Source organism: Cavia porcellus, unplaced genomic scaffold (assembly GCF_034190915.1).
Source record: "Cavia porcellus strain 051 isolate PalLab524CR breed Dunkin Hartley unplaced genomic scaffold, mCavPor4.1 scaffold_22, whole genome shotgun sequence".
NCBI lineage: Eukaryota > Metazoa > Chordata > Mammalia > Rodentia > Caviidae > Cavia > Cavia porcellus.
In genome coordinates this window covers 5,195,429-5,215,690 of record NW_026947505.1, presented here as the reverse complement: position 1 = coordinate 5,215,690, position 20,262 = coordinate 5,195,429, and the positions used below count along the sequence as shown (strand labels likewise).

At 55.6% G+C, this 20,262-nt stretch overlaps 1 protein-coding gene across 1 annotated transcript; it reads right to left on the bottom strand.

The window, feature by feature from the left end:
• Positions 1-476: 476 nt before the first annotated feature.
• On the bottom strand, positions 477-18,525 carry LOC134472154 (proline-rich protein 36-like). The gene is made up of 27 exons (XM_063233302.1): positions 18,244-18,525; positions 17,461-17,595; positions 15,575-15,596; positions 14,831-14,919; positions 14,535-14,612; positions 14,337-14,435; positions 13,085-13,156; positions 11,904-12,026; positions 11,689-11,803; positions 10,381-10,433; positions 10,201-10,264; positions 9,946-10,084; positions 9,110-9,211; positions 8,403-8,463; positions 8,249-8,284; positions 8,094-8,161; positions 7,901-8,001; positions 7,672-7,815; positions 6,635-6,805; positions 5,640-6,101; positions 3,558-5,236; positions 3,288-3,370; positions 2,905-3,100; positions 2,432-2,605; positions 1,748-2,126; positions 1,336-1,505; positions 477-590 (listed from the first exon to the last, which is right to left on the bottom strand). Exons 1-27 carry the CDS (start codon positions 18,352-18,354, stop codon positions 477-479), a joined length of 5,040 nt encoding a protein of 1,679 aa, XP_063089372.1. The 5' UTR covers positions 18,355-18,525.
• Positions 18,526-20,262: the final 1,737 nt, after the last annotated feature.

Genomic DNA, 20,262 nt, shown 5'->3' with positions numbered 1-20,262 from the left:
AGCAGCCAGTATTGTTTACATGAGGGTTGAATGCTAACAGTTAACTTTCTCCCATTGAATTCCAGAATCGGTAAAAAACACCTTGCCTTTCAACTACAAACCAGGGAGTTGTCCTAAAGTGAGCAGGAGAACACTCAGAAGCAAATGGAAAGGTTGGTTTTCCTCCCTTGCGCTGTGCCATCCCGCGCTGATACCAGGGCCTCTAGTCCCTGTGGCCCGCTCCAAGCTCTGCACACACCCCCCCCCCCTCCACGGCCCGCAGTTTTCTGGCTTCCTCTCTAGCCCTGGGGCAAGCTGGGCCTCTCTCGGAGAAGCCTGTCCCAGAGCCAGGCCTGGAAAGACAACAGCGAGAAACTGTGGCAGGGTTTGCAGCAGCTCAGTACAAAAAAAAAAAAAAAAAAAAGTTTGGTTCGGGGCTGCAGCTGGCAGTTCGGATTTGGGGGCGGAGTCGAGGGGGGGTCACCACTAGGTCAGGTTCAAGTGTGCATGTGCACAGAGGGGCCTGGGCACTTATTGAGCGCCAACTGTCTACGTGGGGTGTGCTTCTCCTGTGCGAGGAGGTGGGGTGCGGGGTCGGGGTGGGCATGTGCCTGGGGCGGTGGAGGAAGGGAAGAGGTGGGGGAAAGAGACGGAGGAGGAGTGAGGGAGGGAGGGAGAAAGCCAGGAACGGGGCGTGTCCCTGATAGGGGCTGGCCGGCAAGCAGGCCCGGGATTCAGGCCAGGTTGTGGCCGTGGCTGTGTATGGGAGCACTGTGTTCTGGGTAGGCAGCAGCCTATGTGAGCGCTGTGTTCTGGGTAGAGAGGGAGCACCAGGCCTTCAGGGCATCTTTAGTGGGGACAGGGAAGCAGGTGCAGCCCAGCAGCATCCAGCCCACGTGGGCCCTGGGCACTCCTGCCGTACTGAGGAGGTGACAGGCATCTGCTTGGTACTTGCCCTCCCTGTCTCTGGTGCAGCAGTGCACTTATCCCAGCAGAGAGAGGCCAGTGCTTACACTCTTTTGTTGCTGCTGAACATATTTGTACCTCACTGAAGTTTTTCAAAAAATAGTTACTGGTTGTGAGGTCTGCAATCCTAGCTGCTCAGGCAGCTAAAGCACTCAAGGATCACTTGAGCCCAGGGGTTTGAGACTGGCCTAGGAAAGAGAGTGAAACCTGATGCTAAAATGTAAAAAAACAAAACAAGTCATTCCACTATCCAGAAATAACTGTGCAATACAAGTACATTACTTTAATCTGTAGTTGGGGGCAAATCAGGAAACATCAAGGCTGCAGTTAACTGGAGAGAACTTTTATCAGTCCTAGAAATAAGCGCAGACCCATAGGAGAAAAAGGCGCCCAATAGGCGGCAATGGGTAGTCCTGGGGCCCAGCAGGCGGGGGTGGGTATTCCGGGGCCCAGCAGGCGGTGGTGGGTAGTCTGGGGCCCGGCAGGTGGAGGTGGGTAGTCCTGGGGCCTGGTACATGGTGGTGGGTAGTCTCGGGCCCGGCAGGAGGTGGTGGGTAGTCCTGGGGCCCGGCAGGCATCGGTGGCTAGTCCTGGGGCCTGGCAGGTGATGGTGGGTAGTCCTGGGGCCCGGCAGATGGTGGGGGAGTCCTGGGGCCCGGCAGGTGGCTGTGGTTAGTCTTCGGCCACGGCAGGTGGCGGTGTGTTATCCTGGGGCCCAGTAGGTGGCAGTGGCTAGTCCTGGGCAGTCGTGGGTTGTCCTGGGGTCCGGCAGGTGGTGGTGTGTTGTCCTGGGGACCGGCACTTGGCGGTGGGTAGTCCTGGGGACCGGCACTTGGCGGTGGGTAGTCCTGGGGACCAGCACTTGGCGGTGGGTAGTCCTGGGGCCCAACATGGGGCAATGGATAGTTCTGGAGCCCAGCAGAGGGCGGTGGGATGTCCTGGGGCCTGACAGGTGGCCGTGGATATTCCTGGGGCCCGGCAGGCGGCGGTGGGTACTCTTGGTCCCTGCAGGGGGTAATGGGTAGTCCTGGGGTCCGGAACTTGGTGGTGGGTGGCCAGGTGCCCGGCAGGCGGCAGTGGGTAGTCTTGGGGCCCATCACATGGTGGTGGGTAGTCTGGGGCCGGCAGTCGGCGGTGAGTTGTCCTGGGGCCCGGCAGGCTGTGCTGTGTTGTCCTGGGGCCTGGCAGGTGGCGGTGGGTATTCCTGGGGCCCGGCAGGAGGAGATGGGTAGTCCTGGGGCCCGGCAGGAGGAGATGGGTAGTCCTGGGGCCCGGCAGGTGGCGGTGGGTATTCCTGGGGCCCGGCAGGTGGCGGTGGGTATTCCTGGGGCCCGGCAGGAGGAGATGGGTAGTCCTGGGGCCCGGCAGGAGGAGATGGGTAGTCCTGGGGCCCGGCAGGTGGCGGTGGGTATTCCTGGGGCCCGGCAGGTGGCGGTGGGTAGTCCTGGGGCCCGGCAGGAGGAGATGGGTAGTCCTGGGGCCCGGCAGGTGGTGGTGGGTAGTCTTTGGCCCCGGCAGGTGGCAGTGGGTTGTCTTGGGCCCGGCAGATGGTCGTGGGTAGTCCTTGGGCCCGGCAGATGGTCGTGGGTAGTCCTTGGGCCCGGCAGGTGGTCGTGGGTTGTCCTGGGGCCTGGCAGTTGGCGATGGGTAGTTTTGCGTTCTGTTAAGGTTAAGAATGCTATAGCTAGGAGGATTGGGATAATTAGTAGTAATAGGTTGATTGGCGGTGGTCGGTAGGCCTGGCGCCCGGCAGGTGGCGGTGGGAAGTCCTGGGGCCCGGCAGGCGTCAGTGGGTTGTCCTGGGGCCCAGCAGGTGGCAGTGGGCAGTCCTGGGGCCCGGCAGTTGGCAATGGGTAGTTTTGCGTTCTGTTAAGGTTAAGAATGCTATGGCTAGGAGGATTGGGATAATTAGTAGTAATAGGTTGATTGGCGATGGTGGGTAGGCCTGGCGCCCGGCACATGGTGGTTGGTAGTCTTGGGGCCTGGCAGCCGGTGGTGGGTAGCGCTGGCGCCCGGCACGTGGTGGTGGGTAGGCCTGGTGCCCGGCAGGCGGCAGTGGGTAGTCCTGGGGCCTGGCAGGCGATGGTGTGTAGTGCTGGCGCCCGGCACGTGGTGGTGGGTAGGCCTGGCGCCCGGCAGGTGGTGGTGGGTTGTCCTGGGGCCCGGCAGGTGGCGGTGGGAAGTCCTGGGGCCCGGCAGGCGGTGGTGCGTAGTGCTGGCGCCCGGCACGTGGTGGTGGGTAGGCCTGGCGCCCGGCAGGCAGCGGTGGGAAGTCCTGGGGCCCGGCAGGCGGCGGTGGGTAGTCCTGGGGCCTGGCAGGCGATGGTGCCTAGTGCTGGCACCTGGCACGTGGTGGTGGGTAGGCCTGGTGCCCGGCAGAAGGCGATGGGTAATCCTGGGGCCCGGCTGGTGGCGGTGGGTATTCCTGGGGCCCGGCAGGAGGAGATGGGTAGTCCTGGGGCCCGGCAGGAGGAGATGGGTAGTCCTGGGGCCCGGCAGGAGGAGATGGGTAGTCCTGGGGCCCGGCAGGAGGAGATGGGTAGTCCTGGGGCCCGGCAGGTGGCGGTGGGTATTCCTGGGGCCCGGTAGGAGGAGATGGGTAGTCCTGGGGCCCGGCAGGAGGAGATGGGTAGTCCTGGGGCCCGGCAGGAGGAGATGGGTAGTCCTGGGGCCCGGCAGGAGGAGATGGGTAGTCCTGGGGCCCGGCAGGAGGAGATGGGTATTCCTGGAGCCCGGCAGAAGGCGGTGGGTAATCCTGGGGCCCGGCTGGTGGCGGTGGGTATTCCTGGGGCCCGGCAGGAGGAGATGGGTAGTCCTGGGGCCCGGCAGGAGGAGATGGGTAGTCCTGGGGCCCGGCAGGTGGTGGTGGGTAGTCTTTGGCCCCGGCAGGTGGCGGTGGGTTGTCTTGGGCCCGGCAGATGGTCGTGGGTTGTCCTGGGGCCCAGCAGGTGGTCGTGGGTTGTCCTGGGGCCCGGCAGTTGGCGATGGGTAGTTTTGCGTTCTGTTAAGGTTAAGAATGCTATGGCTAGGAGGATTGGGATAATTAGTAGTAATAGGTTGATTGGCGGTGGTGGGTAGGCCTGGCGCCCGGCACGTGGTGGTTGGTAGTCTTGGGGCCTGGCAGCCGGTGGTGGGTAGCGCTGGCGCCCAGCACGTGGTGGTGGGTAGGCCTGGTGCCTGGCAGGTGGCGGTGGGTTGTCCTGGGGCCCGGCAGGCGATGGTGCGTAGTGCTGGCGCCCGGCACGTGGTGGTGGGTAGGCCTGGTGCCCGGCAGGCGGCGGTGGGTTGTCCTGGGGCCCGGCAGGCGGTGGTGGGTAGTCCTGGGGCCCGGCAGGCGATGGTGCGTAGTGCTGGCGCCCGGCACGTGGTGGTGGGTAGGCCTGGCGCCCGGCAGGCGGCGGTGGGAAGTCCTGGGGCCCGGCAGGCGGCGGTGGGTAGTCCTGGGGCCTGGCAGGCGATGGTGCGTAGTGCTGGCGCCCGGCACGTGGTGGTGGGTAGGCCTGGCGCCCGGCAGGCGGCGGTGGGTTGTCCTGGGGCCCGGCAGGCGGTGGTGGGTAGTCCTGGGGCCCGGCAGGCGATGGTGCGTAGTGCTGGCGCCCGACACGTGGTGGTGGGTAGGCCTGGCGCCCGGCAGGCGGCGGTGGGAAGTCTTGGGGCCCGGCAGGCGGCAGTGGGTAGTCCTGGGGCCTGGCAGGCGATGGTGCGTAGTGCTGGCGCCCGGCACGTGGTGGTGGGTAGGCCTGGCGCCCGGCAGGTGGCGGTGGGAAGTCCTGGGGCCCGGCAGGTGGTGGTGGGTAGTCCTGGGGCCTGGCAGGCGATGGTGCGTAGTGCTGGCACCTGGCACGTGGTGGTGGGTAGGCCTGGTGCCCAGCAGGTGGCGGTGGGAAGTCCTGGGGCCCGGCAGGCGGCGGTGGGTAGTCCTGGGGCCTGGCAGGCGATGGTGTGTAGTGCTGGCACCTGGCACGTGGTGGTGGGTAGGCCTGGTGCCCGGCAGGTGGCGGTGGGAAGTCCTGGGGCCCGGCAGGTGGCGGTGGGAAGTCCTGGGGCCCGGCAGTTGGCGGTGGGTATTCCTCGGGCCCAGCAGGCGGTGGTCGGTAGTCCTGGAGTCCAGTGGGTGGTGGTGGCATTCGTGGATCTGAAATGAAATACGCTCGGGCGCCGAGCGGGCCTGGAGGCCTGAATGGCACAGGTCCCGGCAAGAACTCGCCAGGATGTAGCGGCAGGTCGTGGCGACCGGGCAGCATGCCGGGCGCATAGTCTCTTAAGCCCAGTGGTGGGCCCATGCGTGTGACTGGAAAGCAAGAGGGACATGCGGACACGTCCTGAGGAGCAGCCCAGCTCTGCTGCAAGGGTTTCCCTTCCCCTGCACCAGGAAGTCGAGTGATGCACTGGACTTCACAGATAAGGAAAACTGAGGCTCAGTAAGGCTCAACCACAGCCTGACCCTCCCTTCTCCCACTGCCGGTGGCCTGTGGCATCCCAGGTGACCACCCCGCTGAGACTGGCACTTCGGCTCTGCCGAAAGGGCCCTTCTGGTCCAAGCAGCTGTGGAGGCTGCACTGGGCTCAGAGTGCTGGGCCTCATGCTTAGAGTCTGGCAGGCTGCAGCTGCCGATCAGGACAGGAGAGGAGAGAGGACAGGGTAGGCGAGAGGACAGGGTAGGCGGTGGTGCCAGCCCAAGTGTCCTACCGTACCGAATGGTGGCGGTGGCCTAGGAGACATCGGCCGAGGCCCGAAGGGCCTGCAGAGCAGTGGTGGCGGTGGCGACCCATAGCCCATGTGGGGCGGCATGGGGCCTCCCAGGAACGGGGGCCCTGGATGGGCTGGGGGCCCCTTCACGGCCATGCTCACCTGCGAACAGAAGCAGGCCCAGTTTCGAGCTCGGCAGTGGCACCGGGTGCCCATCCCGAGAGGAGTCAAGGGATCCCCGGACCCTGCCGGGCCCTCGTGAGCAGCACGCCACACAGCGAGCATGGTCACCACGCTGTCCCCACTCGGGTGTGGAGATGAGCTCCAGAGGTGCCAGCGGGGCGCTGCGCCAGCTCGCTGCACTCTTGCCAGCATGAGCGAGGCCCTGGGCACGACAGGCAGACACAAGGGCTCCCAGGGACCCGGGGTCGCTGGGGAGAACAGGAAGCTGCCTCGGCCAGTTGACACTGCACAGGGAGGGGCTGGCGGAGGCGCCTGGGCCTGGGCTGCTTGGAAGGCAGTCCATGGAGCTCTGACCATTGCAGGCGGCCCCATGCGGTGTGAAGGCTGCCAAGGCAGCAGCCTCAGGACCCAGGAGGCACAGCAGCCTGGGCCGCCCGGGGTCGGATTCAGGTGGCCCTGGAACCGGCTTCCCACTCCCACAAGAGCCCACGCCCACCTCATCTCCATCATTGCAAGGGGTCTGCCTAGCACAGACCCTGAGGACCCCACCAGCTGCTCCCAAATATCAAGGGCACGCGAGTGTGGCGATGCACACCAGTCATCCCGCACTCGGGAGGCTGAGGCAGGAGGACTGCTAGGGAACTGCAGGTCGGCTCTGGGTACTGTGAGGTCAAGTTCAGCTTGAGCTGCATAAGGAAACCCTGACTCAAAATAAGTACCAAACCAAACACTCAAGTCAGGGGCATGAGGTGTGCTGTGCTCCAGCACTCAGCACGTGGCCCCAGCCTTAGTGAAGGCCCCAGTCAGATGGTGACCTAGTCAGCAGGGTCGCCACGCCCAGGCCAGCTGGAGAACAGAGGGGAAACGGAGGGCCCATGGAGCAGCGTGGGCCAAGGCACGGGCTCCAGGCTCACCTTGGCGTTGTCCATGTCCTTCACTGGAGAGGAGCCGCGGGAGCTGCTGTTGGCCACGGGGCCAGGGCCGGGATCTGGGGGCAGACAAGGCATTCAGAGGACTTTCCCAGGACGAGGACGAGGACGGGGACGAGGGCAGGGACGAGGTCGGGGACGAGGACGAGGATGAGGACGAGGACCGGAAGAGGCCACAGGCACGCCCTCGGAAGTGCCCTCGAGAACACTCCAGAGCCCCAAGGACAGTCCCTGGAGGGAGCAGAGGCATGGCTGCCTCTGAGAGGCAGCTGCAAGGCCCCTGGGAGGCAGGAGGCCAGGGAGCCCTCGAGTGGAGCCAGAGGTACCAGGCTCACTGAGCAGGCGTCAAGTGGGGGTGGGGGTGAGGGTAGGGGGGGGTCGAAGGAGGCCTCTGAGCCTGCGCGGGCTCCACCTGGTCAGCACTTCGTGGACCCGGGGAGCTGGGAAAGCTGCGCTGTGGCAGCCCAAGCCAGAGGCGGAGGCTGCTTTAGGTCTCAGGCTGTGGAGGAGGAAGACAGGGCCGCGGAAGACTGAGCCCGCACACAGTGGCCACGTGCTTTGGGAGCAGCACACAGACCTGTAACACGTGGACCTGCCAGCTCAGGAGCCTTCCCCGGTGGCCCGGAGTGGGATGAGTGGTGACGAAAGTGCGCCCACTCATTGAACACTGTGCAGAGAGGGAGAGGGCGACACTGCGGCCTCTGCCATGCCACAGCCAGAGAGGGTTGGGAGTGACGGGGTGGGCGACTGCTCCCAGGACCCTGCTCCTGCACTGCAATCGAGGTGGGCCTGCACAGGGCCCAGGGATAAGTGGAAACCTGAGCCGGGACTGCCCGGGCTCTGTACCAGAGCTCAGGGAACCATGCCCGGGGCAAGGCAGCATGGTGTCCCGGAGTCCGGGACTAGAGGCCCTGGAGAGGCTCACCGAAGTCGGCTCTTGCAATGTCATGGCGTGCCAAGTTCAGGCTTGCAGAGGGCGGCCATCCAGGGGGCTGTGCGCCTGGGGGCGGGGAGCATTCACCGCCACTCACAGGGGACGGGCCAAAGGAGCCCTTCTGGCTCAGGGGACCTGAGGAGACAACACACGCGCTGGTTACCAGTTCTCTGCAGTGGCTAAGTTCCCCGAGTCCCACTCAGAAGGACAGAGTGCCCACCTCTGTGGGGCGCGTTCTGCACTCCAGGACAGTCTGGCATCCGATTGATGATCCCAGGCTCCTCTTTAAGCATATCCAGCTTCTGGGTAATTTCCACCAGCCTGCACACAGACACAGTAGGGCTGGGGGTGACCATAGCCACCCTGAGTGGGCTGAAACGTGGGCGCCACGCATAGCGCCATGCGCTGCTAACCTCTGCCGCAGGTTGGCGGCCTGCCGCTTCTCATCTGCCACCAGGCGCTCTGCGTTTCGGGCTTTGAGCTGTGGAGACAGAGAGGCCAGCTCAGCACAGTGGCTGAGTGAAGCTGGAGAGGGCGAGGCGAGGCGAGGCGAGGAGGAGGCTCTTACCCAGTTCTCATGGGCTTTTTTCTTCTCAGTAGCAAGCTGCAAGAGAACAGGGCAAGACGCAGGTTGAGGGACCAGTCACCGGGGCTGCAGCCCTCCATGACTCCTGTGTGGGGGATTAACGGGTGCTGTCACCACAGCGCACTCTATTCCTTGCCTGGTTTTTAAATGAGCGCTCCGTTTTCTCTAATTCTGCTTCCACTTCATGGATTCGCCGCCTAAAAATAATACTTAGCAGTTAGAATCAAATAAATTCTGCAACAATCTGACCATGTCTGACCTTTAAAGACTTCATCATACAGAAACATTTCATAACGTGATGAGTGCAGTGTGAACCTCAGTTTCCTGATTTTTCATTTAATGCCTAGAGATTATGAGTTGACAACTTGTCAATTTCCTTAACTGTCCTTGAATAACATTCTCAAAATAATCTGGCTAAGGCTACCTTCCCCATAAAGGTTTTCCCCTCAGGGGATGGGGATTTAGCTCAGCGGCATAAGCACCTGCCTTGCAAAGCGGGCGGTCGTAAGTTTGATCCCCGGTACTGATTAAAAAAAAAAAGGTTTTCCCCTCAAATTATAGCCACAAGAAATGACTCAAAATGCTGCCCCCGGTCTGTCGGAGCACTGAGACTCTGGTGGGTGTGGACGTGTGACAGAAGCAGGCCGATTTCCTAAAAATGGGCACAGGACACATCTGCAAAGGAGCTTCGCTGTTAACAAGCTTCTGTCTGTTAATGTAGAACCCCTCCCCGTGTGAGTTAAATACATTCCATTCTTGGGCTTCTCATGTGCTTCTGTGCCCATCTCTTCTATGTAACAAAGCAACTCAGCCCAGTTCCTCTGTCTCGGACGCCACACTCACTTGTAGATTTTCACCTCCTCTGTGGCCGGCACCACCTTCTCATCCACAGCCAACAGCGCCTGCTCTCGCTGCTGCTGTGCACATTCCGCCTGACTCAGTATCCTAGGAGAAAGGCAGCTGCCAGGGCTGAACTCGGCCCACAGGCCACTTCCCCACCCAGCAGCAGGCACAGGGTTTCAGGAGGGCAGTCAAGCTCCAGGCTCTGGGCCATTTGCTTGTGTTCTTATATTCTCTCACCTCTCCTTGTAATTGTCTAATCAGCAAACAGAACAAGTTAAGAGCACAGCATGCGCCAGGCTCTAGCTGCCTGTGTGGGAGATGAGTGTTCCCCGAGGGAAGCCAGGATTGTCCAGCAGAGCTGCTGGGAAAGCAATAGGCGGAGTCCACCTCCCTCCCTCCCCACATACTGTCTGGGAAGAGCTGTTTCTCTAGACCTAGGCCATGATAAGCACACAAGATAGGCCAAATGGGTGGATGGGAGACTTGGCCCCAGCCAGAAAGCGAAATGTGGGCCCCAGAGGCCAGTGCTGCCCTCCTTCAACCCACACATGGAGGACAATGCCAAAGATGCTGAACTGAGCCCTCGACAAATCCCTAGGCTTTAAGAAATAAGCAGTGGAGCTGAGGCTACAGAGGCAGGGACACTGGGCCCAACTGCTAGCTGGATGATGGTGACGGCGGACAGGCAGGAGCAGCCTCAGGTCGCCATCACAGGAAACCAGCAGCACCCTGGGCCCCAAGTTTCCTCTATGATCACTGCACATCCAAGCTGCTAGGCAATCAGAAGTGACAGGAATGGCCAGCATGAGACACTGGACAAAATCTCTGGGACTCACTTCTGCAGCTCCAGCTCCTTCTGGTGGGACAGCTCCTTCAGGATCTCCACCTTCTGCTGCAGCATGCTAAACTCCTCCTCCATCCGGGCCTTGTCTGCCTGCAGCCTGCCGCAGTCCTCACCTAGCTTCACGATCTGGTCTGGGAGGTGAGACACATCACCAAGGGCACCGCCAAAGACACAGAACCAGGCTCCCAGCATCCCTGCCTCATTCATGCCGGCACTCAGCCTGACCACCATGCGGTCAGGGACCTACCTTCCAGATCACATTTGGCAGACAGGGAGGCTCTCAGCTTCAACTGCAGGAGTTGGAGATCTTTCTGAAATACGGATATTGTGGAATGTGTCTGAAAATTGTGAGGGAGGGGCACAGGCTTGAAAGTAAGGCTCAGTCAGGACTCATGGGCCCCTGGGGGGACTCTGTGAAGGGACTCACCTGGGAGACATCCATCAGCCGGTGCATGTGAGCCTTGATCTTACTCTCCCCACCTACAAAGAGAACAAGTGTGGCTGTGTCTTCCTGTGCCGTTTCTAACACTGTTGTCTTGACTTCCACAAAACTAAACTAATGCTCATCAAACACTGTAAAGAAAAACAATTCACCAACAGAACTGACACACTGACTTTCATGACAACTGCACCCTTAGATTTTGTAAGCTCCTGCCAAGACAGCATGCCACCTGGCCTGTGGCTGAGCAAGCCTAGCTCTGCCACATGATGGTCTAGGGGGAGCTGGCCGGCGTGGGTCCAGACTCGCACTCTGAGCACCCTCTGCAGCTGGGCGGCACCCTGACCACTTTCCTCATCTCAGACCCTGCTGCTCTCCAGCCTCTGCCCTCACAGCCTGGGCTGTGGCTCCCCATCCCCACACTCTAGGTGACCCTGGCCAAGTGCCTGAGAACCACAGAACAGCAGAGGCCGTGAGTACGGACCCGTGTGTCATCTCCAGAAAGCTGAGTGAGTGTCTTCTCTGGCACAGAGGCCGACACAAAGGCAAAGGCTCCAGCGTACACATCCAGTTCTCAAGGGGTGGAAAAGCAGCTTTCCCCACTTGCCTGCTGCTACTGCACCCCAGTGACCCAGACATAAGTACAAATTATTCAGATGTTGGGAGCCATTGAAGCTGGAAACCGACCACATGTGCAGGGCCAGGGCATGGCTGGCCCAAGAACAAAGAGCCCCTGGGACTGCCATGTGAAGAAGCTGCCTCAGCCCAGAGATCACCAAACCCCAAGACAATCTGAACAGTGGGCTGCTAGGACAACAGGGCATCACATGACATTAAGTTGCTAAAACGTATAAACGCCCCTGCAGTGAGGGGCCAGTTCCTTTCTTCCCATGAGGAGGGTAAGGGCTCCACCTGACCCCAGATTTGTCTATTTTCTCATCCTCTTGTGGTCCTTCACACTAAGAACCTAAAGAGCTGCATGGGTCAGTTGGGGCAAGAAGAAACTCAGCTGAGAAGCAGTATCCATGTATGGAATTAAAGACAAAAATGCTTAGGAGACTGAGGTAGAAATTTTGCTGTGGGTTTGAGGCCGGTATGGGCTACACAGTGAGTTCAAGGCCAGCCACTACATAGAGACCTTGTCTAAAATAACAATAAAGAGAAGAAGACAAAAAAGGGCCCTTGAAGGGCTGGGGATTTAGCTCAGTGGCACAAGCACCTGCCTGGTGAGTGCATGGTCATGAGTTAGATCCCTGGTTAAAAAAAAAAAGGCCCTTGGGCTAGGGCCGGTCTTACCTCCCACTTCTCCATTGGCTAATTCACCTGGCTCACATCTGCCTGGACCTGGACCCTCAGATTCCGATCTCCTCTCCTCCATCCGGTTCAGCCGCATGATGCAGTTGTTCAGAGCCTAGCAGAGAAGCGAGCAGCAGTTAAGAGCCTCTCCATCCTCACAGTGGGTTTGTTTTCCAAGTGTTCATGATCAGGCTGGGCCGGCTGGGGTAACTTACACCAATGCTATCATCCTTATCATGGAGAGTGGCTTCCAGATCCCTCTGAGACTTTTCCAACGTCCTGACTCGCTGGCTGAGTTCAGCGTTCAGCTTCTTCTGGTCTTCAACTTCCTGCTCTAGCTGAAAGTCACATGGAAGGGTCCCTGCGGACTGGGGATTCCACAGAGGCACAGGACCATGCAAGTGGGATGGGGAAGCAGGAGTCATGTCCCTCCTTGTCCCATCGCAGAGGCTAAGACTTGGTTCAGGCCTGCAGAGTGTGACTTCTACCCTGAGCTGTCAACGAAGCTGACCCCAGCCATCAAGTCCTTCTGAAAAATGCCTGCTGACTCAAATGCCTGACTTCCAGGTGGCACCCGTGGGCATGTATTGCTGGGGCTTAACATATTCCCACTGGCATGAACTGCTGCAGGGCATGCAGGACTGTCCTTACCACCTAATGGGACTATCCTGTGTATCCCCCTAGCAGGAACATAACCCATTCAAATGGAAGCTGCTGGCAGCTAGCCGTGGGATTTCTGGCCTCAGTGTGTGTGTGTGTTGATCACAGATCCCTGATCTAACCTTCCTATGGCCAATGTGAGGCAGTAACTATTAGAGGAGGCTTAGCAAAGCCTTAAATCTGAGGTTTAAAAAGCCAACCCCTGGCCTTGCTGAGGCCAAAGTAATGACTAGTATCTAACAAGACAAGGGCCAAGAACTGCCATCAATTTACAGAATTGAAAATCCACGAGAAACACAAAAGGAGCCTGTGCCCTCAGTAATGTGCAAGCTGGGGAGGACAGACTCGATGCTCCCCAGCTTGCTGCAGGGGCCTGCATAAGCAGCTCCTCATGAGAGAAGATGACAGAGCTAAAGTCGATGGGTTTTGCACCCATTCTGACCAAACATTTACAAAATCTGCACTTTCTTCTCTTCTTCAGCCTTGTGTTTTCTTCCTGAACCTGGTGGCACTCAGACTTCACCTTCTCCTCACTCAACTTGCCTTCATTCAGGGTGACCTGAACCTAACGCACAACACGACTGTTCATGAGCCACGCCAGGGAGGGGCCCCCAGCCCTGCCCCTCAATCATGCACGGCCTCTGCCTTCCACGGCTCTCAGCACTCATCAGGTCACCACTGCTCCATGCAGCTGAGTCTCGACACTGACACCGGCAGGGAGTGTGGACAGCCTTACCTTGGAAAATTCTGAGGCATTCATCGAAATAACCTCCTTTAGCTTCTCCACAGATTTCTCATTTTCCAGGACCTGCCACGGAAGCAAGGAACACACAGAACGCATTAGGACTGTGGGAGAAACACTGATACATATGCTAAAGAACAAAAACGTTACTACAAGGTACCCCAAACTATCCACTATGTTTTAGGTAAAATCGGGATTAAACATGGTCTGGGGAAAAAATCTGCTTAAAGAGCTGAGAGAAAAAACTGAAGTCAAGAGTTTCATGGCACCCTCAAGTTTTGGGGTAACCACATGACATAGTATAAAGAAATGTTCAAGCAAACCACGGAAAATGAACAGCTTTTTCTGGTGTCAGGAAAACAAGCCCCAAAAGGTCTGGAGATTTAGCTCAGCAGCATTAAATGCCTGCCCGCCAAGCACTGGGTCATGAGTTCGATCCCTGGCACCAAAAAAAAAAAAAAAGCTCCAAGATCACTTTAAACATGTTCTTGTCTGAATTAAAAATGGTAAGAATGCTGGGTATGGTGGAGGACGCCTGTAATCCCAGCACTCAGGAAGCTGAGGCAGGAGAGTTTAAGGCCAGCCTAGGCTACAAGGTGAGTTCACAGCCAGCCTGAACTGCATAACAGAACCCAGTCTCAAAAAGACAAAACCAAAATAAACCAATAGAAAAAAAAGTGTTTCTGGGGGAATAGAAAAATCTCATGTGCCAAATTTCTCAATATTTATGACAATACTGGCTCAAGGGGTGACCCTAACCCACCGTTCTTTTAACTGCAGGTTGTATGTCATAACTTCCTGCCAAACAGCATGGTGCACAAAGGACTGAAAATGGGCAATTCACCAGGTATGTGCTGAGCAAAGGACCAGGCCACACAGGAGGTGGGAAGCATGAGAACTCTCCTCACTACATTTCCGCTTAGGGGATTTGCAGACTATTCGAAAGGCACAGAGTTCACTGTGAAATAAAACCAGTTTACACAGACTACTCAGCTGGACCAATTTTTTAGTGACTGTGTGTTCTGGAGGACACAACTATGAAATTATCCAAGATTCAGGATCAAAACACTTCCCGTGCCTATAAAAACATTCTACTGAACTAGTACTAAAAATCCCACAAAATGGGTACAGGCATGTTCAGTTCTGTTATTCCTAGTCTTATGAAGTTAATAGCATGGAAACAGCTCAACTGATTTACGAAATAGCTAAAAATACACCTTTAGTAACACGCAGCGGCAGAACTCACCAAATCCTGATTTTTCATGTTGCGTTTCCGCTCACATTCTAACATATCACTAAGAGTTCTGGCCATATCATCCAGAAATTCCTTGCTTTCTTCAAGCACCTTGATTTTATCCAGAAGAAAAGAGATTAAAAGTAACAGTACGCATTAATGCTTGCTTTTGTTTTTAGACTATAATCCCCCAAAGAGAAGGACTTTTACCTTGTATTTAATTGCTTCCTCAGAGAGAATCCTATTCTGATTCTTGGTCTCCTGAAGAAGCCTCTGCGATTTATTGATCTATGTAAAAAACACATTCAGAACTAAGTAACAGAAGTCACTGTGCTAGTAAAACCTTGTTCCAAAGAAGCAAGCAGAGCGTTCCCTTTACACAGGATGGAGCATAAGATCTGGAGGGCTCAGAGGAAATGATGAAGCGAGAACACAGGCCTTCAAAATACCGTAATAGCTGAGCTACACCACAGACACGCTAGAGGAGGGCCCGTGAGAGGTTCTACCTTCTGTTCATAACTTGACAATTTTTCTGCAAGTTGTGCATTCTCCTTTGTGGTAGTCTTCACCTTTTCGGCAATCTGCTGTTCAGTGACTAAAAAGAGGAAATAGCCAGGTTATTAGGAGCATTAAATGGAACTGAGCTGCACAGTGTCTCAGCAGCAAGGACACCTGTGAGGCTCTGTGAGAGACAGGGCTTAGCACAGCTACCTGCCTGTCCAGAGAGACCCGAAGCTAACAGCAACAGTGCACAGGACACTGTTAAACTTCAAGAAAACTATAGTAATACTTGTTTTGAGGAGATACCAATTACTGCAAAGGCAGGAGATACAGTAAAATGTTACACAGTTGGAGAGGCTCCTTTCACAAAAGGCACTTGTTCTCTGAAAACGGATCACTTCAAATGAATGTCATTTGCTACGAGAAAAAGAAACTTTAGGCTACAGATCTGCACTGCTGTCTCGAGCTCCTGCGCCGATAAACCTATAGGGGCCGAGGTGTCCCTAGCACAGACACACTGTCCTCTCTCCACGCCTGTGTGGCCCAGCCACGCTCTGTCTGCTCCAAGTAAGCAGTCACCCCTGCACCACATCTCCTACCTCAGCCGGTACCATCACCCTCCCCACTATACCATGGTTAGTAGCAACAGTAAAATGTGGAGCAGTTAGTGAGTCAAATCAGACACCAAAGTCACTGTCACTCCTAGCCTGCCTAAAAGCCCTCCCAAACACCAACAGGAAGAGATTTACCTTGGTATATTCTCTCCTTTACCTAGAAGAGAAAGAGAGAAATTTGATGTCAAACATTTGATTAAAAGGAATACATAGTTCCTAACACAAGTCAGGATCATAACCAAGTGAAAATTTAGTAACTTTAGTTCAGAATAAACCCATACAATTAAAAATGTATTATAAATAGCCTCTGATACAGAGGAACAGTAAGGAGCGTGTCTTACTTCACAGCTACACACGGGCTTGTGTGCCAGGACCAAGTGAACACCAGGCTTCTGAGATGAGCATTTGGCTTCAACAGTGAAATGCTTGTTTTTATAATACACACATTATTGATTTACTTACTCGAAATTACTTGACAATCCCAAAAGCAAGCATGCAGTCTAGAAATGGGTGACCATATGGAGGACTGGCGAGCGAGATTACCAGCATGACCTTTGCACTAAGATACGCCTCTCTCACTCACTGGAAGATACCTCAGAAACCCTATTTCAAGTGATCTATTGACTCAATTAAGAAATAATCTAATACACCTCATCATCTGATTTCCCCAGACCACAAAAACAGTAATAAATCTAAGCGGAAGGGAAGACACCAGAAGAACACAGAGAAATGACAGCTAACGGCTTCCAGGAAGAGCACAGACCCAGGTCTTCCTCCCGGTGCCTTCTGGGGTCATAAATCCTAAACTGCAACTAATTAAATACCACAGCAGCGATCACTGCACTTCTCTGTAATGCAGACTCTGTCTTCTCCTTCCGAGTGCTATAAACAGTATAGGACAGCAGAGCGCAGTGCCAGCTGAGGGGCGTGGGGGGGAGGGCGACTGTGCTCTCCAGGATCAGGAGTGTCCCCTCAGAGCCATGTGACCTCAGGGAGTGGGAGGAAGTGAGCCCGGGGCAGGGTGTGAAGCTGCAGGGCGGAGCCTGAGAGCCCTGCTGGGTAGCAGCTGCAGGGGAACCAAAGGAGAGGAGCAGGGGGAACAGCACCTTTTCACCCCCAAACACTCTGCGTACCCTTCCAGGCCTGCTTTCATCCAAGAAGCTGTTCGGTGAGATTCCAGAAGTCCTCACAGGAATCTTTCATAGGGTGCTGTTTTGGGGTTGGTTTTGGTGGTACCTGGGACGGGGCCTTCACAATGAACTACATTCTCAGCCTTCCCATTATTCTTGAGACAGGCTCTTGGTAAGTGACCAAGTTGCCCAGGCTGGGCTCAAACTTGCACTTCTCCTGTCTCAGCCTCCCTCTCCTCCAGGGCCACAGGAATGCACACACCACTCTGCCTGATCTTGCCTGGATGTTTCTACCATCTTACTGTATTTCTTGCCCTGTATGTTTCTACAGCACAGTTCATCAGTACCTCACGGTCTGTTTCCCCTTTTCCCACTTCACATTAAATCGTGAACACCTTCTTTGTCCCCTGCCTTTGAAATACATACAGCAGCGTAATATTCTGTTCTGTGGATATAAATAAGATGAAACATGATATTCCCTAATATAGATCATTTAGGTTTCACCAAGTTATTAGTCTATTAAATACTACATCTAATACCTTTGTATAAAATCTTAACATGTAATTTATTTCTTTAAGATCATTTACTGACGTTATCATACCATATAAAAGCAATTTATATTTCTTATCCTGTTTTGTATCCCATTTTAAAGGCTTATGATATATAGAATTATTAAACTGCTTTTCAGGATGGCTGTACGAGTCACCAACTCTACTAATAAGTGGATATGGTTAGCTTGCTCTTAAGTCTTTGCCAGTACCAAGATTAAATTATTTCAGAAAACTAACTTGAATTATAACCACTGATTTGTTTATGTTAATAACTGAAAGGGCCAATGATAATAGAATCCTCAATATATTCAGAAGTCAAAGAGCAAGTTAATTCACTCACTGGAAAAACATTCCTCCACAAGAAAATCGCAAGCATAAGGATTCCAACACAGGTAGTGAACAATACAGGCTCCCAGGGGAGCCCATAAAAGTCTCCAGGCCCGGGCTGGAAATTCTCAGGTAACACTGCAACCAGCTGAAAAGGAAGGGCACAAATAACGGAAACGTTAACAGAACTGGTGGAGCAATCACAAAGGATCATCACAGATACTCTCAATCTACTCTCCATAGTCTAAACCAACTTCCAGGTGCCCTGAAGAAACCTCCGGAAAGGGGATACAGGCAGGCTCGCGTTGTTGAGTCTCTAAACTTAGGGAGTGAGTTGAACCTACTTCCCAGTTGGCCAACAGCCCTTCTTCATCGCAGTGTCTGAGCGGTTTTCTATTACTGCACACGCAGGCACATACACACACTCACACACACACACACACACACACACACACACACACACACCCCACATTGTAAATACATGATAGGTTTGTGCGTCTGCAAACAAAGGCACTATGACAATGATCGCCACAAGTCAGGCATCACTCCTCCAGGAGGCTGCATGTCAATTTGCTGCACCCTCATGAAACAATCCGTGCGAGGAAACAGGTGGGGCGTGAACGTGGCTCCCAAGGCGATGGCTGGCTTCAGACCATGCCGCTCCCTCAGCCCGGCCCTCTGCAGCCCACACCACGCTCCTGCCGGCTCCTGCCCGTCGGGTACGGCTCTTCCGAAGGGACCGTCCCACCAGCGGGCGACCAGCGCCCCTTGCCCAACCCTGGTTCCCCCGCCTCACCTTCAGTAGCAGGGTTACAAAGGCCGAATACAGCTTCGACAGGCGCCTCAGCAGCTCGGGGGTACCCGGGGACGCGAAGACCCCGGCTACAGTGGCTGATACCGTGTCCATAGCGAAGGACCGCTCGCTGCGGACCCGGCCGGACCGGGCAGGACCGGGCAGGACCTGGCCCGATCGGGCCGGACCCGGCAGTGGCAGAGAAGTCTTTCCCAGTGGCAGCGGCAGCAGAGGGCGGAACTGCACAGCTACACCTTCGGCTTCGTGCTGCGCTGTGAACCGTAAACTTAGGTAACAGAGGGTCTCCAGGACGACCACAAAGGGGCAGGGCTTCACAGAGGGGGCGGGGCGAAAGCTGGACACCGCGCGGGGGCGGGGCGGGAGCGTCCAATGAACGAGGCCAGTGGGCGGAGCGTCCAGTGAGCGCAGCCGGGGGCGGGGTCCCGGGGTCCCCTGGCCATAGAGCAAGGCTGGCCAGTAGCCGCGCTAGGGCACCGAGCTCAGGCGCCTTCACCGCTGGACCTGGGCACTAGGCCTGGCACGCCGCTACGTGGCTGCTGGCCTGGTTGGCACCTTCGCCTGGGTGGGGCGGGGCCACGCGTCAAAGTTCAGGGTGCAGACCCCTGGCGCTGCGGCTCACCTCAGAGCCAGGGCCCAGTCGCAGGTGGCTGGCATTGTAGGTGATGGAGCCTCCCCTAGTTATTCACAGTGTGGATTGAAAGGATCAGCAACTGATGGCAGAAACAAACCACTATATCAAAAAAGCGTTGGGTGATTTTTTTTCCATGTACTCAACAGGTCTTTCCTGATTATGTCTCAAAAATCAAGAAGCAAAAAGGGAAAAGACTGTAAATCTGATTACTTAACACAAAACAGAAAATGTGGAAAGGAAAGTTTGTAAATGGATAAGGGGAGGAACCTTGAAGGGAGGGTAGGGGAATGGGAAAGTAAACAGTACCATGTAGAGGTACAAATCCTCTATTGATGATCATTGGGTATGTCCCAAATGTACCAATAAAATCTAACTGAAGTGAAAACACACAACGCTTGTTCAGCCCCTGCCTACAGAAACAAAACACACGGAGAATAAGCTAGTGAGGCTCAGAAAAGATGTGTAAGTAACTGTGCCACGGGAACACGGCTGCATGGCTCCTAACTGCACAAAAGCTTGCTGAGGTGGCTGGCCAGAGCCCTGAACTGAACAGCACTGGGGAGAGATGGGGTGCGGCACTCTCCCAAGGTGCCTCGCTGTATGGAATGACAAGGGCCCTAAATGACCGCTGCCAACCATTTAAAGAGATTATGTCAAATTAAATTTGAAAGGGTTTTGGCCCAGACGGGACTCTAGCCAGAAAAGCCTCAATAGGGACCAGGAAGCTCCTATCTCCCCCACCCCTAGGAATTTACCGTGATGTCATCTTCCCCGCCCCTGGGAATTTACCTATGCCGCCAAACCTAGGACCAGGGATTTGGCTCAGCGGCTCAAGCACTTGCCTGGCAAGTACAAGGTCATGAGTTCAATTCCCGGTACCAAAAACAAAAAAATGAACACTAGTGGTCCTGCCTACCCCCGACAACCATGAAAGCATTTTATAGGCACTACTGCAGACCCCCTCCACAAGCCCATACAGGTCACTCCTGAGTCTCCATCACCCTATTCTCCCTTTGTGGATCAAGTCCTGATGCTCAGGTTCCTTTAAAATCACCCCAGGAGTCCAAAGGTCATATGACCAAGGTCATTAAGACTGGATCCTGGGATTCTCCACTGGCTTTGATATTTGGAAAGCCTCAACCCACTGAGGACTCCACGCTGAACTCATAAATGACAGAGAAAAAAAAAACACAAGACTTTCCACCAGACAGCCTGGCCTTCCACAGTGGCCTGTGCCAGAGTCAGGTGCTGGGTGTTATTTTGTGAGAGTGGTATCTAAGCCAACACTTGACACGGGGCAGGTAGGTACTCAACAATAATCTCCACATGAATCATCTACTCCATCCTGTCCTCAAACAACAAGATGTGTT

Excerpts from the sequence above, each read along its gene's own strand:
- LOC134472154 (XM_063233302.1), bottom strand. The coding sequence starts at position 18,354 with ATGGACACGGTATCAGCCACTGTAGCCGGGGTCTTCGCGTCCCCGGGT. Across the intron at positions 8,002-8,093 it reads GCCGCCAACCTGCGGCAGAG|GCTGGTGGAAATTACCCAGA; the intron begins GTTAGCAGCGCA and ends GTCTGTGTGCAG. Across the intron at positions 5,237-5,639 it reads TAGGCCACCGCCACCATTCG|TCACACGCATGGGCCCACCA; the intron begins GTACGGTAGGAC and ends CTTGCTTTCCAG.